The sequence below is a fragment of the Cuculus canorus genome, chromosome 8, assembly GCF_017976375.1.
Source record: "Cuculus canorus isolate bCucCan1 chromosome 8, bCucCan1.pri, whole genome shotgun sequence".
Classification (NCBI taxonomy): domain Eukaryota; kingdom Metazoa; phylum Chordata; class Aves; order Cuculiformes; family Cuculidae; genus Cuculus; species Cuculus canorus.
In genome coordinates this window covers 24,486,667-24,503,050 of record NC_071408.1, presented here as the reverse complement: position 1 = coordinate 24,503,050, position 16,384 = coordinate 24,486,667, and the positions used below count along the sequence as shown (strand labels likewise).

Genomic DNA, 16,384 nt, shown 5'->3' with positions numbered 1-16,384 from the left:
AGGAAAGATGAAGAGGCAGAAGGCTTCCCTGTATCATCTCTTTTCCTCAAAAATGCATTTTAGGCTACATGCTACTCAAAAAATCAGTAAATAAGCTAAAATAAATAAACTGATAAAGTGGTGAATATACATTTGTAAGCAGCAAACTGTTTTTCCACATCATCTAACAGAATTTGAACAAAAAAACCAGGAGTCTGAGAAGGAGAAATATTATATACAACATTTCCTGTACTTGTACCTGATAAAAACACTGGACTTCTTTTTACATCAAAAAGCCAAACAAATCTAGAAAAGCTGAATAATAGTAATTCCTTACATGCGGTAAGTCACAAACATCATTTTATTCTCCCTGCCCTGACGTCAGTCCCAAGACAATGTAAACTGTATCACTGCAATTAAACTGGGATTAAAAATAACCACCTGGGGTGCCGCATGTGTACTGATGAATGAATGCTAGTGAATGAAGGTGAATATACTTCCTGACTTTAGAGAAACACTAATTCTTAGCAATACGACATGAAAATGCAGCATTTATCAGAGAGGGAACAACACCCAAATATTACCCTGATCCAACTTCACTACTTTTGGCCATATAAAACCATAGCAAACGGCATCGATCTTACCCTGGAGACAATTATTTTTTTAAGAAGTTATTGAAATTCTTATCTTTTGCAGTCAAAGGACTATTTAAAGTCAGGCCTACAGGGAAAAGTCAGTGATTCAGTTCTCTAAATCACTTTGCTCTCTATTGATAAAACTAGGCCAAATTAGCATGCTTTCAGGTGCAACAGAACGAAGACAAACCGCAAAGGCCTATGATCGCAGGGCTTTCCAATCCCAAAATAGGGAAGGGAAACAAGGCTTTGGCTGCACGTGTTCTCCAGGGAGTTCAGGCGAGAGATATCAAAACCTCTTTCACATTAGTCATCATGTTCTCCCAGTGCTTTAGTCCCTAAAGCCCTAGTCAAATGCCTGGCTTCTCCAGGAAGGGATCTGCTTGGCAGATCCAAAATCAGAGAACCATAGAATCATAGTACAGTTTGGGTTGGAAAGGACCTTAAAGATCATCTAGTTCCAACCCCCCTGCCAAGGGAAGGGACACATCCCACTAGATCAGGCTGCCCAAGGCCCCATCTAAACCTGGCCTTGAAATCCTAACAAAGCTTTGATATTTCCCCATGGATCAATACTGATTTCACTACTGTCATTTGCCCTATGTACTTTCAAGACTTAGAACAAAGAGCAATTCAGTGTCACCATGCAGAAGATTAAAAACCTTACTCTTCCCACTAGAGTGGCGCACGTTCAGTAGCAGAGATGAAGGCCTAGGTCTAAAGCAGAATATATTGACTTCTAGCTTCTCACCAAAATCAACATATTGATGGTAAATTGGAAGACTGAATACTTGACTGAATGTTAGCTCAAGAGGCTGTTTGTTCTATATTTGATCTGCAAGTTTAAAATGGCAACAGGCACGCATTTCCCACAGCTGCAATCCATCAGCACAAAACAGCTGTCATCTCATGCAAACAAATCAGAAGTCTCTAAGGTGAAACAGAGATGCAATTAGTTTGCATTAAGTCCAGCCTGCTAGAAGTGCAGCGTAACATAAATTACCTGTAATTTGAAACTCTAGATTTAAGAGATCGCTGCAGCAACCAAAGATGAATTCAGAATGTAATCTATTTTCTGAACAATTTTCACAGATTATTCACATACCCAAACACACCTCATTTATAAACTGGAAAGGTAAGGAAGACTAAAGAAGCCTTTACATATCTGCTTCTTGATTAAAAGTAGTGCTTTTTCATACTGTCATCAGACTCTGTAATTTATAATTTGCTGAAGATGTCTTCCTTTCTAATTATTTATAAATTTTGCACTGATCTTTCTAGAATCTGGTTGTTTCTCCACAGCGAATGAGGCTACAAGTGAAAGAGTCATCACTGGATAATACACTGAGTCTTGGGAAACACATATCCAAGGACACAATCTACAGGGCCAAATTTTACCTCTGTCATCCATGAAAAGTTCTATAACAAGCAAGTAGTATAACAAGAAGAGATCCTTTTGGAAGTAACCTATAATTCATATTTGTCCAGGTACGTGATTAAATTAAAAGAACTTGTCTTCAACGTAAGTACCATTTATTTACAGTTGTAAAGCAGGTGCCAGACTGATACAATAAAAATTCAAGCCCAGTATTTACAGAAGAGTCAGCATTTTTTCCAAGAAGTTTAGGAGTATTTTGTTGGTTTGGGTTTGGTTTTGATTTTGTTTATTTTTCCTTTTTTTTTCTAAGCTTTTGTGATTTGCCTCAAGTAAAAAATACATCATTTCTTTCTTAAAGTGAAAGAAATGAGACAGAATTCAGAAGCTGTCTTCATTTCACTGCTGGTCTCACCACTCACGATGCTGTCAAGTCTACCAACTAAATTGGTATTTTACGCTGTTCAGCCCCATTGCCTACTAACATCTGGCTGGTGCTCCATTCACATAAATTCCCCCTAACTACTTGCAGATGAAGAAACATCTTTCCATCCAAGGAAAATTTTAGAAAGCTCAGTGGAATCTACTGCCAACCACATCGTGTTTTGCAGACTGTGGAAACCTTGCCTATTCAGTTTTATTTAAAAATTTGACTGAAGTGTTTATAATTAAGTAATGACATTTTAATTATGCACATTGATGAGCATTCACAATCAAACACCCAGTTTAAAACATAAGATGCTCCTTCAAGAACCTGGTTCCAAACTTGTGGGCACACCTTAACACATGCTACAGCACAGGCACATGCTCTCCCAGGTTTAGGTTTGTACATGAACGTAACTCAGACCCACATGCTAATTGCATGCACTCGTTCCAGTCAAGTAGAAGAGCCAAAATCCAATTTACATGCAAAAATTAAGTTTCCAGATACACAAAGGCAGACATAAGAAACAGCATGCTAAGTTTGGATGCACAAGTATTAACCAAGTTTCAGTCACCGAGCAAATCTTCAACACAGCAGTACCACATTCTAATAGCAAATAAATATAAATTAGTAAAATATTTGAAGGTATTCCGAGGGTACCAACTTCAATGAAAAGGATGAACTTTTTATTTTGTCTTTTTTTTCCCATTTATTCCAACATAATGGATAAATCATTGTTATAAACCAAAACAAATGAGCAACTGACTCAAGATATTTGAAATTTAAATCCAAATTACACAAACCTGCATTTTGTAACAAGTGTTGATAAACGGGACACTAATATAAAAAGTTTTTTTAATTATTCTTTAATAATCCATTACTTTTCCAGTAGCATAGCTGTTAAAAGCCACTGCTAAGCAGTTCATGAATATACCACATTCTAATGAACTACTAATCGGAAGTGGGGGCAGAAAATTGAAGGTAACACAGTCACTTACATAACAGTAAACAAAACCCCTAACTGAAAGGAATAAAATAGTTTTAGCTCAAATATTCATTCTACTGCCTTTTCTTTCTTCTTTTTTTTTTTTTCTTTTTAAACTGGAACATATTAGTATATTTTGCAGATGATGCTTTATTATCTTTTTCAGCATATACTGGACGGTCAGAGACTCTTTAAAATACAGCTGCTTAGAATGGAACTGATTCAACCATATCAGCACAAAGACCTCTACTATCATTAAAGAAAAACCCAGACGTACATAGCATACAAATTTGACACATATTTTACAACCATAGCAGAAACCCCTTTTAACATTCAATGTCCAGTTTAACAACCACTGCTATTCTTCAAATACGCTTCCATTACTATTGATCACACCTGCAAAATTCATTAAAACTAGTCCCATTTATGTCCGGCACTTACCACTACCTAGTCTTAGAAGCAGTACATCCTGGAGTCTCCTGTTCAAGTCTCTGAGCTCTTTCATTTCTGACACGAGTGCCCCATACTCCTTTAGCTTCTTTGCCTGTTGCACAAGCTGTCTCCGTGTCCTCTCAAGCTCCTGTTGAATGTGTCTCATTTCTTCTTGTTGCTGTTGGTAACTCCTCAGTAATTCTTCATACAGAATCCGAGGAACTACAGCATCGTCCATGTTGTTCATGCCTTCCACAGTCTCCATAAAAGCCTCCTCAGGGCTGGAAGTATTACTGAGACTCATTCCATTCTGTTTTTCAAGCCGAGCAACAACTGCTTCAATGCTTTTGTGTGTACCTTCACTTTGCTTTCGCCCATCTTGTCTCTGCATGTCACAATAAAAAATAAATTAGGAGAGCAGTAAGATGTAATACGATTGAAATTATACAGACTTGGGAACTGTTAATATTCTTGTTTTCCAAAAAAAGCAAGACAAAGCCTGCCTGCAAAAATGTTTTGCCTAACAGATTCTTGTGTATATACATCATAACTATCAAGCCTGCATAATTCAAATAAATGCATATACAAACTTCTGAGGCAGCTAAAGGTCCTTCTTTCTGCATTTGCGCAATACTAGCAAACTGAGTGTATGTAAATCACTTGATTCAATATATGAAGATACTTAATTTCTTTAAAACAATGGATCTTTATATCTCTTCCTTTAAAGTTTACCTTTAACACTTAGATTTCCAACAGCAATTGATTTTCTGATAAGAGAAAGAACCAACTTTGTGCTACGTTTGTCACCTGTAACATCAGAGTTGAAAGCAGCATACTATACAAAGCTGTTTTGTGAACAGAGGGCTTGTCCTTCCCACACTTTGGGAGACAAAACCTTCTCTGACTATTCCTCTAGAGTATTCACTCAGTTGCCTGATGCAAGTGACTGAGTTAACACTATCAGCAAACACTGAAAGGGAATTGAAAACACAGAAATTGGAGACAGAATATGTAATTCAGTCCCACCTTCCTATTCAACAGATTCCTTCTTTATTAGCACTGCAATGCAGAGGCTTCAATCTCCTTTGAACTCTCAGCAGAAATATATCTTCAGTCATCTGCACAAACTCTACAAATTAAAGCACACCTCTTGTCTGGGGTGTGGACAGAGGTATTAAAATGTGACCGTATGGGTAAAAGTCAAAGATTTATTGGCCAAATATGGGAAAAAACATTTGAACGTCCAAGCAACTGCAGGGAAAGTACATGTAGCTTCTCAGTTAGAGACAAGAAGCTGACACTATCAATTTCCATACCACAATATCCATAAGTAATGTGGCACAAAAGGAGATTATTTGATGTTACGCCTGCTCCATGCAAGCTCCATAAATAAATAAATATACAAATGCTGGCCCACCATAAAGAAATGTACTGGTACCACTTCTGCAGCTGCAAAACACATGGAAGCCAGAGAGCAGTATTTTATTCTGAAGGTTGGCAGACTTTTAAAGAAATCACTTGATATTAAAAAATAAATAAATTCACATAGCGGGTTTCTGGCATCTGGACCTATAAAGGCAACTGGCAGTTATAATGGAGGGGTGCACACCCGTCACATTGTCTTGTCACCCAGTGCTGTATAGTTAGGAAGTTTCAGTGCACCCCTTCAAATTCTAAACAAGTAGCGTGCAATAGGTCACAAGTGCCACCAACAACAGCTGCTCGACATTCATGTAACCGGTGACTTTTCAAGTATTCTGGGCCAAAGTGGAAGAGCACTGTTCCAAAAATCTCAAATGGCAATTAAACCATGCAGACATTATAAACAGGAAAATGTTCAATTGCGTATAAATCAGGTTTTGAAAACTCATACCCCACCCCCATACAGAATTTGACCCAATTTCACCAAGCACAGTATATTTTAAGGGCAGCAAAAGTAGGCCTGGAATTCTTAAACTATGACATCTGTAAATGCCCCAAGCACTTTAAAAAAAATTTAAAAAAGAAGAAAAAAAAGAAAGGATAAAAAGAAATAAAAAAGGAAAGGCTTCAGTACCTTACTGTGTCTAAGCTCCACATCTTCTTCCCCATAATCTGTAATCTCCCCAGCTTCTTCTATGTGATTGAGAGAGAGTTTGGGGATTTTAATTTTCTTCTGCATCACACTGTTCTCAAGGTCAGTTTTGTCCTCTAAAATGTATATTAAAAATAAATTTTTGTTACATTAGTCAGTGCTCTGACTTTCAAACACTACACGACTTAAGCAAGACCCGTTAAATAAAAATCAACAAAACAATCCCATGCTTCAGTCCCCTTATAACACTACGATCAAATTAACCCGTGGTGTAAAACTGATGCCTACTGACAATTTTAGAGTTTCAACAGGGGGTCAATCTGGCCAAACACAAGAATAAATATTGTCAAATGCCAAGCTAAATTCATGTGAGTGATCAAAAAAGTCAATGAGTAGCTTGTGCTATCACTAAAATAATAGAGAAGCTGCAAATAAAACAACTTCCTAAACCCCATCTGTTTTGCTTGAACTTCTGTTTACCAGTAGTATTTTCATATTCATAATCTGCTGTTGTAGTTCAAATTCTGCTTGAGTTTAAAGTTAAAATAAACTTGGTAATTCATTCTATACTCTAACCATCATCTGTCAGCAGTACTGATCTATTTGCACACATGGCAGATTCTGCTGTTCTGCAAAGTGCAGGGCTGGAAAAGGCTATGCTGCAGGATAGACTGAAAGGGCATTACAGAGAAGTTGTGTATGGACCATACCTGTTATAAAATTACTATCCAACCCTATTTCATTAGTTAATGGTACTAATCCTTCTCCTTTAGATACACAAAGCAAATAAACGGCTATATTAATCTTTTAATCTCATAGAAAAATGAAGTAAAACGTTTTAAAGTTTAGAGCATTCTAACCTATCTCAAAGTATTTCAGAACATGACTCTGAAAATTAAGTTTGAAATATTTTAGTATTCCTGAAAAGGTGCAGAGGGGACAGGGAATCAAGAGTATAGTCTACCCAAATGTGTCTGTGATCCATAAAATTCCTGCAGAGCAGACAAGGTCACAAAAGAGTCACAAGCTTGGCTACCTGGCCAATACACTGACAAGTAGAGATGTGTTTAAATTCTGAAGTGTTGTATTTGTACACTGAAAGCTTATGAATAACAAAACATTTGGAGTCTTCACATCCATCTGCAAACCTATTTCACAAAGTGTCCCATGAATATTTTCTAAAGTGCCAACAAGGATGGCATTTGTGAGCGTTCAGTTGCATTGACTTCTGCTTTCTCAAACTAACATCTCTCTACAGGACCTCAAAATGGTTAGTGTTGACAGTATAGAAAAGGGAAACAAAGGTAAATCACTGTTTAATGAGGAGCAAGGCATTAATTAGAAATGAATTACAAAGACGAATTCAATTCATTTTGTTACAGATAGAAATGAATCTCTTGTAGGCAAAAAAAGCGATATTACAGCCCAAGGCCACGAAAAGAGAATAGGCACGTAACATGCCGCATAAGACATTAGACAACCTGAAATGGAATCAGTTGGTAGCAACAAATATTAAGACAGATGCAAAAAGAAACAGATACACAAGAAAAAAACCCTAGGCTTCTTTTATATCATTCTCCATTCCCCAGAGCATCACGGGTGCTTATCCCAGCAAAATAAAAAGGCAATCCAACTGTTTCAGTTTAAAAAATAAACCCCTATGTTTTCATTTCTGTGGAAAATATAGGTTCATCAGAAAAGTAAGATAATCCAGTTCTGCTGTCAGAGGCCAAAGAAGAAAATAAAAGCACCTTTCTTAAAATAAATACAAATTCAGAGACTAAAGGACAGACAGATGGGTATTGGTTTCTTTTTGGAAGGACAGAAATTTAAGAATAAGTAAAGTCATATTGAATTAAAAAAAACAAACAAACAACTTTTTTTGTGTGGCTCTGCATTTTGAGGTAGCTGATAGACTGAGGAAACCTTCACTATAATATGTTCTCACAATTCCTTAGAGGAAGAGCAGCACCACATGCATGCTGCAGAGCCAGCTTCTCTAGACTGCCTGGCCAAACTGTCTTCCACAGAACGTGCAGATGAACTCCTCCTGCATTTAAAGAATGCAGATCAGTTTCAGTGCTCTGAAATAACCCTTGGCCTCACCACAAGATGGACACAACCCAATTACTTTACATAGTTAAGAAAATTGGCTGCTGGCTACTAGCTGAGGTCACCAGTAGCCAGAACCCTACACAAACTGGAAATGGATGCTAGCCATTCTTCCCATGGCCAGGGAAAAGCAAGTCTGGGAACAGTCATGGAAAGGGGTCAGAAAGGAGTAAACACATCTGCAGTGGAAGTCAGCAAATACTTTCCAATGAATAAAACAACATTATAATAAAAACAATTAGGATGAACAGAAACATTTACATTTTGAGTTCAGCTTTTTATTTTTTAAGTAAATTTATCAAAGTCAAGAGCACATTTTACGCATTGAGCAACACACATGAAAGAAAATACTTAGTTTGGGGTCAAATAAAACAATCCGAATTCTTCATTTTCTCCTCTCTCCCAATTTCTCAGTTTTCCTAAGAAACCTACGTTTGCAAAACTTCACTGGTAGACTGAAGGTGAAAGTTCATTTATATACCTCCTTGTAAATTCTTAGTTTATACATTATCCATGTGTAAAAATTTATAATGTTCTCTTTCACTTTTAGCAAACCTTTTCATTTTACTTTGATTTTACTGCTTATCCTGCAAATGAATCAGTAAACTGAAGAAGGAATTCTTTTCTACCCACACAAAATTTGGATGATGAATGGTGAAAATGAGTTCATAAAAGTTAAAGCTTAGGATTTTTTTATTTAGTCAATGAGCAACTGACTAATCGACTAATTGACAATTTCTCTGCCTTCCAACAACAATACATATAATATTTTCTAATATTTTCTTACATATGCTCTGGTCTTTGTAGGCCTATTTATACCTAACACAATTCACCTAGTGTGTTGGATATAAAAAGACCTTTTCTTTTTCTTTTCTTTTAAGCGCATTTCTAACCTCTGTTGTCTTCTACATTAGCTGCAGATAGAGCGAGAAAAATCTCATTCTGAATGTGAAGCTAATGCTGGAGTACCAGCTCTTGTTCTGTAAATATTAATGGCATTTAGGAAGAGGCAGAAAAGAGAGAGAGGAGACGATAGGGAGGGGTAAGAGAAACATAAAAGTGCATTTAGTGCAGTTCTTAAGACTCTCTGTTGTTATGCCAGCTGACAAAAGACAGGTACAAAAGAAGAATCCAGCAAAAAAGCAAAACATGCACAATTGTGAGCCAGAAGAAAACCAGGACGCAAATTAAACTGCTGGACAAGATGCAATTCAGTGCCAGAAGCTACAGAACATGCTAAAAGAAAGAAGGGCAGTCTTAGAAATGTTGTAGCTCAAGAGCCTCATTTTGTAATGACCCTAATAATTTGTCTGGACTTTGTTCCCAGTCATTTAAACCTTGCAACAAGTTAAAAATTATACCTTCCTTAGGTGGCCATGATCAGATTGTCGTAAATTTGTGCCTATTGTTTTTCCTATAAATGGAATAAGTGGTCTGGTGACACCAGGTACTGAGGACTAACACTTAAAACACTTTATTAGGCACTTGTACAAACTACACAAAATAGAAGCACAATACACGAATGGACAACATTGAAGCCTTCTATTCTCTAAGAAGGGGCACTCTGGAAAAGACACGTAAATTCAGAAAAATTACTTTTGTACACAGTACCCATAATGCCAGACGAAGAGCACTGTATTCTGTGATTCAATATACGCAATAAAGTATGCTGGAATAACTGTACTCCAGTAAAAGGTCAGACTGGGGAGATCTTGCCAGTCAATTCCACAAGGTACCGAAGGATGGGACTGACTCAAGAGCCAGTGCACATGACAACACCTCTCCCCATATGGCCATCCACTGAAGTTGTCCAAGTAGCAAGATAAAAGTGAAGGGATGAGAAATTTAAGACTGGCTGGGAGGGCTACCACCCTCAGTAGCTGAAAGGAAAGCCAAAAAAGCAACCCCGCATTAGATAATCTGTATCAGCTAGAAAAGGATAAACTGTTCCTGAATGTTTCCTTCAGTCAGGCCTTTGTTTCAGTGTCAGGATGGGTGGATCCAGGCAAAAAGGTAACAGCTTAAGTCCAGAGCAGCAGAGAACTGAGGCAGACAAAACGACTTTTGACAGGGCAGGGAGTTGATTGAATTCAACCAAAAAGACATTGGTACTCTAAAACTGAAAACCCTATCATGGGATGTAGCATAAAACTGCGGAAATCTCAGTCTTCTTAAAACATTCCTTACTTTCTAATTTAGGGAAAGAACTGAACAAACTAATCTCTACAAAAAATAGTTCAAGTGCTGATTTTTCTTCACCTTTGGAGTAAAAGCTGGAAAAACAGAAAAGAGCTCCGCACTCCAAATGGATGAGGGATGGCAGATCTGGGATCAGTCCAAATAAGGGGCTTGGCAATGCTATAAATCTTACAATAATAAAAAGAAAGAACCTTGAGCAAAATTCATCTTTTCTCTAAGCCTTCAAAAAAATTCCACCCCTTATGAAAAATTATATACTGACAGATGAAAAAAATTTACCACCACCCTTCCCATTTCCAGGCATACACCCAATACATATGGATAACACCTGTACAAAATTCCCCACACACTGCTGCACTGAACTGCTTTGCTACCATTTTAGCCAGGCTGCTTCTACAGAGCAGAGAACATCACCTGCTTCAGTGGGCTGTGCATCACTTACAGCCTATAAAGCAAAAGACGCTTAAGAACCAAAGCAAAAAACCCAGAACCAAAGGTATACTTGGTGCTTTAAAGCAAATACACGCACCAAGCATGACAAGGCATGGATTTCTAAGTGCCACTTAAACACAAATAAACAATAATCACTAATGCTGTGAGTAAGAAGAAATCCAGCATGACAAGATAAAAAAAAAAAAAAAAGCCACTGAGTTTACTGTTATAAATTACTTTCTTAGATAATTTAATGCAAATCTTAAAGAGGGACTTTAACAGGAATAACAGAAGAGATTTCTGAAAACATAATGATTCTGCAGGCTCAAGATGTTCAGGATACAGGGGAAGAAAAACTCATCTCATAAAAAACACCTCTGTGCTAGCAGTACACTGAGATTAAGACCATTACCAAAGAAGAAGAAAGTCAGAATGAGAGTAACAGATAACAGTATAACAGGCAGTAGTGTAAATGCAGAAGTTACTTGAAGAGACCAGGTGATATCTAACTTGATGCAGCTAAAAGGAGGGGTATGCAAAAGAGGGGTCAGCTGGGTCCAGGATTTGGACAGTGTAATTTACTATATTCTTTTGCTTTTTTTTTTTTTTTGGCAGATTAGAAAAGCTTTATTGGAAGGACAGAGACTGGGTACAGGATTTAGATAGTGTAATTTAATATATTATTTTGCTTTTTTTTTTTTGAGAACAGAGACAAAATTTACAGAAAAACACACAGGGCACAGTGAAGAATACTACATGAAGTATATTTAGTTGGACAGAAAGGTAAAGCTGGGCTTAAGCAACAAAGTAAGTAAAGAAGAGTAACAGACAGCAAGACTTCAGGTTGAGAATGACAGAAAAGACTATTAACCTTCCCCACAGTAAAACTAAAAAAATCCAGACAACAATGATGGGAAAATATGTTGGGCCATCCTAAACATAAACTGAAGGGAAAATTTCTGTGTAAGGAAGCCAGAAAGGGAAGCTGACAACAAATTTAAGTGAGAAAAGTTCGGAATAAAAAGGTAGAGCTGAGAGTTGCTGTCATCTGGACTGATATCACAAAAAAAATTAAGAACTAAACAGCCCTGCAGCACTTCCCCAGAAAGAGAAGATGACACTAAGCACGTGAGGAAGTGACTAGATGAACGTCTTCAGAACAAAAAGAAGAGTGAGCTAAGAAGTCAGGGAAGAATAACATATCAAGTAGCACTGCTGACAGGCAGGGCCAGTAAGGACGTGAAGGTGAAGACATGCATTGAGGAACCGGCCGAAAAGGCTGTTAAATCTTGTGAGGTGAATTTCAATTAAGTGTAAAGAATAGGAAACAGACTGAAAGTAATTCTTAATCAAATTCGGAAAAGGCAAGATAGAAAGGTCTTAAACTATGGCTTGACAGTTTGAGAGATGATAGGCAAGAAAGATGATGTGCCAGAGGCCTGAATCAAGGCTGCTCACAGATGACTGCGAGAAAGCCACACCTGTTTTGTGCAAAGGCACTAAAGAAAGAAGAAAAAGATTAAGGAGAGAAACTTCTACAAAAGCTGAGAACACTATATAAATAACCTCTACCTCTAAGTTCTGCCTGAAGTCCTACACCAAGACTGACTCCCATTAATATTCAGTACAAAAATAAAAATAAATTAACAGAGCACAGACCTGCCATTGCTCTCACAAAAACAGTGAGAACTGAATGCACACTTTTCCCTCTAGTGGGAAAAGACATCCAGGGGTATCCAGTTTAATACTTGTAGAAGTGACACTTAGTGAGACGGAAGCCCATTTGTAGTCAAATTTCTAATGCACATGAAGACATCCAATATTTTGTAGCATTCTCCTCTTGCATATGCTCATTTATCAGCAGAATGTTCAGATTTACTATCAGGCCAGATGTAAGTCGGACACGTGCCATAAAGGAAATGTAAATAGATCTTCTTTCTTAATTTCCATTATTAATACGAAATCTATTTCTTAATTCAGAAATTAATATAAAGCCTCTTCAAAAACAAAAACCCAAAGCAGCATGGCTTAAAACTAAGTCTCTGCTAGAAATAATTATTATTTTTTTATTCTTTGCCAGCAAAGCTCTCCTTTCCATTTAACTTTTAGTGGTATTAGAAGAGTGTTTGCCTGCAGTAGAAAATGATGTTACCGGAAGATCAAGTAAAGAAAAGACACTTCGTTGAGATAGAGGAAATCACGCTTTTTACAAGACTTGGGACAGTTTTACTCCTGGATCCAATATTTACTTAAATACTGACCTTGAATAACTCAACCTTTCCATCTTACTGTCCCCATCTACCCCTCTGAAGTGTTGTGCAGATTTGTTAATATTTGTACAATACTCTGAGTATGTTGAACACAAAGGATTACAGCTATTATGGAACAACTCTCTTAATCCTTTCTGAAACAAATACAGTTATACAGTATTACTAATACACTGAAGAGAAGAAACTCTGAAAACAAGTAGGATGTTAAAATGCCATCCTTTAAACCTTTCACCTGTACCTACATAAGAAACTTAACCACATGAACCTGCATCAGAAGAACTGTGGCCAGCAAGTCAAGCAAGGTGATTCTGCCCCTCCACTCCACTCTGGTGAGACCCCACTTGGGGTACTGTGTCCAGCTCTGGAGCCCTCAGCCCCGGAAAGACATGGACCTGTTGGAGCAGGTCCTGAGGAGGGCTACAAAGATGATCAGGGGTGTGGAACATCTCTCTGACAGAGAACGGCCAAAAAAGTTATGGGTTGTTCAGCTTAGAGAAGAGAAGGCTCCCAGCAGACCTTACTGTGGCCTTTCAGTACTTAGAGGAGGCTTATAAGAGAGATGGGAACAAACCTTTTAGCGGGCCCTGCTGTGATAGGACAAGAGGCAATGGCTTTAAACCAAAAGCGTGTAGGTTTAGACTAGGTATAAGGAAGAAATTTATTACAATAAGGGTATTGAAACACTGGAACACATTGCCCAGAGAGGCAGTAGAAACCCCATCCCTGGAAACATTCAAAGTTACATTGGACAGGGCTCTGACTAACCTAATGAAGTTGAAGATGTCCCTATTTACTGCAGGGGAGTTGGGATAGAGGGCCTTTAAAGGTCTCTTCCAACTTTAACCATTCTATGATTCTATGGATTATTTTCCGAAAGTTTGAACATAGTAAATATTTTACAGAAAACTATTTATAATAAAAGATTTTTCTGCCCTTAAAAGTTCAAAAGTTCATTTAAAGAGATCATCAATCTCAATGACAGCTATGATTTATCAACCTGGCTGCCCTGACTTGTCTGTATCTCAGTATAAAATTATATTAGGACCAAATCCTGATTACCATTTCATGACCATAAAGGCCACAGAGCCATGGAGATGACGCCTACCAGCTACTCTGAAAATAAAGCAGAAAAAGCAACAACCTACAGGGAACACGCCAGGAAGCACCCACAACTACCTCTGCCCAAGGAATGACCTGGCTATGAAAAGAGCAGGTAGATTTACGCATCTTTTAGTTTACATATAAAAATTACTATGTGGCTCAGCCTCCATTTTCAAAGGGCTTCTTAAAAAAAAAACAACAAACAAATAATTGACTGGCACTTAGGCAATCCACTGGGAAAAAAATATTTAAATTCTGAAAACAAAAACATGTAACTTACGTTTTTCCCCTCTTCACTCCCCTGCAAATTTTAGCAGATTTTAATTAGTGTTAGTTACCATAGCTACCATAACCGTACTATCTTTGAAGTCAATTTTATTGAAATCCTGAAATTCATACTTTTACTGTATCATAGTACAGCTTATACAATGCTTACAAGCATAATTGGGGTTATGTGGCACAATGAACTAAGAAAATTCTTATGAACTAAGAAAAAGTAACAACACTGCAGGTCACCTCTATGTCTCAAAAACAAATTAAAAAGTGAGCTCTGACTATCAGTGAGTTTTGAAGCAAAAAGCGTGACTGATGAACAACCATGTCAGTTGAGAATGGTTTAAGCCCCCCCCAAATATATTTATTTCCAGAATAAGTACAGGAATACAGGGAAAGAAACAACTAAATATAAGGGCTTTTAATTCCTCTTTACTGTTATTTAATCCTGCTGATATATAACCATCAACACTACCATAATGGTTACTCCAAGCCACTACTCCAGCAGCTGCAGTTTCAGAAGTTCCAAACTGTTTTTGTTGTTGCCACTTAATGTTTGCATGTATGTGCCATATTGACTTCAATGCTGAACAAGCAGAAAAGACATAAGAAAACCCCTAAGCTGTGCCTTTGTATAAGCCCTTCCTATTACAGATATCCTCCTACAGCAGAATTCAGAAGAGGAAAAAACCCTACCCTTCACCTCAATAAATTAAACATAAGCCAGAAATGGATCAAACACAAAATCAGAGTGACATTTAGCTTTAAACATTCTTTAGGAATACTGCCACACTTCTTCTATTCAGGACTATATTTAAGAGTGTGATATAATTACTCTGTTATACAACATGATTTGGTGAACCTCTGCATACAGCCAGATCTTTCAACTGGTGAAAGCGTAACAGCAGTAGCATGCTAGTTAGGTGTCTGACAAAGCAGGCCAGGCACCTCAAATATCACATCAGAAAGTTTAAAAAAAAACAAAAAGACAAACAAAAATTATATTTTGAACAAGGTTACTTCAGCCCGGCCTAACCTGCTGGGCTTACTTTCTCTCAGCTACCACAGAGTGCCATTCGCATGGCAAGACCTGATGCACAAGTACAGCAAATGGCTACTACTGACAGAGCTGGATTTGCTGCGCAAGGGCAGCGACACATAAGCTCATCCACAGGTACTCCAGAAGTACCTCAGGAAAAAAAAAGAAAATAAAAAGAGTCTGTGAACTACTACCACTACAGGAAGGTTTCCTACAGCCTCCTGGCTGGCATTTCTTTCCTCAGGGCAACACTTGGGAGTTTTCCTGGTGCCATTTCTCCCCAGGTCCCTATCACAGGTGATACAAGTTGCATACTACGATAGGAGATAGACCTAGAGTTTTCTAGGAGAAAAGAATTAGCAAAAAGAGTTAAGAAAACTACCTCACCGTGAACTGTACAGGCTTTTAAAGATGTAAAAAGATCACCTAATTTATTAAAATAAGTGCAGTATAATCTATTAGAATGGGGCAAGAAATAATATAGATATACACAGGTATCAACACGTCTGCTGTGGCAGCTACAGAATTGCCGTAAGAATCCAATGGAGATGCATTTGCTATGACTGTGTGGGTGGGAAATGTTGAGGACAGCAGCTAGAGAGAACAATTGTTTACTGTAGTCAGGAGAGAATGCCTCCAATTAGAACAGTCACTATCAACTTGATAACAAATGTAGCCCAAGGTAGTGAACTTCAAGGAGTCCCTAAATCTCAGTTCATTCCACCTAATATTCATCACTGCAAAACAAGAAGAGGCTCCAAGAGGGTCATCTAAGGATCACAGTAGCTCCTAGTGACTATTTGAGGAAAGTGTGAAAAAGTTGCAAGCGGCACACATATTTCCAGAAGAGGGACCAGAAAAACAGCTTTTCAGCATTTTGAGGAGAGGACAGAGAAGAAGAAAAAAGCAAAGGTGTGGATGATAGAGTCAAACTCTTCCTGAAAAACCATCTAGTGTTTTTGTATTCTTAACAACACAAACCAGTTAATGTGTGACTTCAAAAAGCTGCTACAGAGAGAAACTATAGTGTGCCGAGCTATAGTTTCCATTCGAG

General features: G+C 37.7%; 1 protein-coding gene across 7 annotated transcripts in view; it reads right to left on the bottom strand.

Annotated features, from left to right (window-relative positions):
- Positions 1-16,384, bottom strand: part of LOC104060194 (AGBL carboxypeptidase 4) — a 954,436-nt gene that overhangs the window by 372,222 nt on the left and 565,830 nt on the right. For 4 of the 7 annotated variants that reach the window (XM_054073731.1, XM_054073730.1, XM_054073735.1 and 1 more), the window contains 2 exons: positions 5,887-6,020; positions 3,840-4,215 (listed from right to left, as the gene is read on the bottom strand). The exons of 2 other annotated variants lie outside the window; for them this stretch is intronic. In XM_054073731.1, coding sequence (XP_053929706.1) covers positions 3,840-4,215; positions 5,887-6,020 — 510 coding nt within the window. The remainder of the gene's footprint in view (positions 1-3,839; positions 4,216-5,886; positions 6,021-16,384) is intronic. One more of the 7 variants, XM_054073732.1, reaches the window with a different exon arrangement.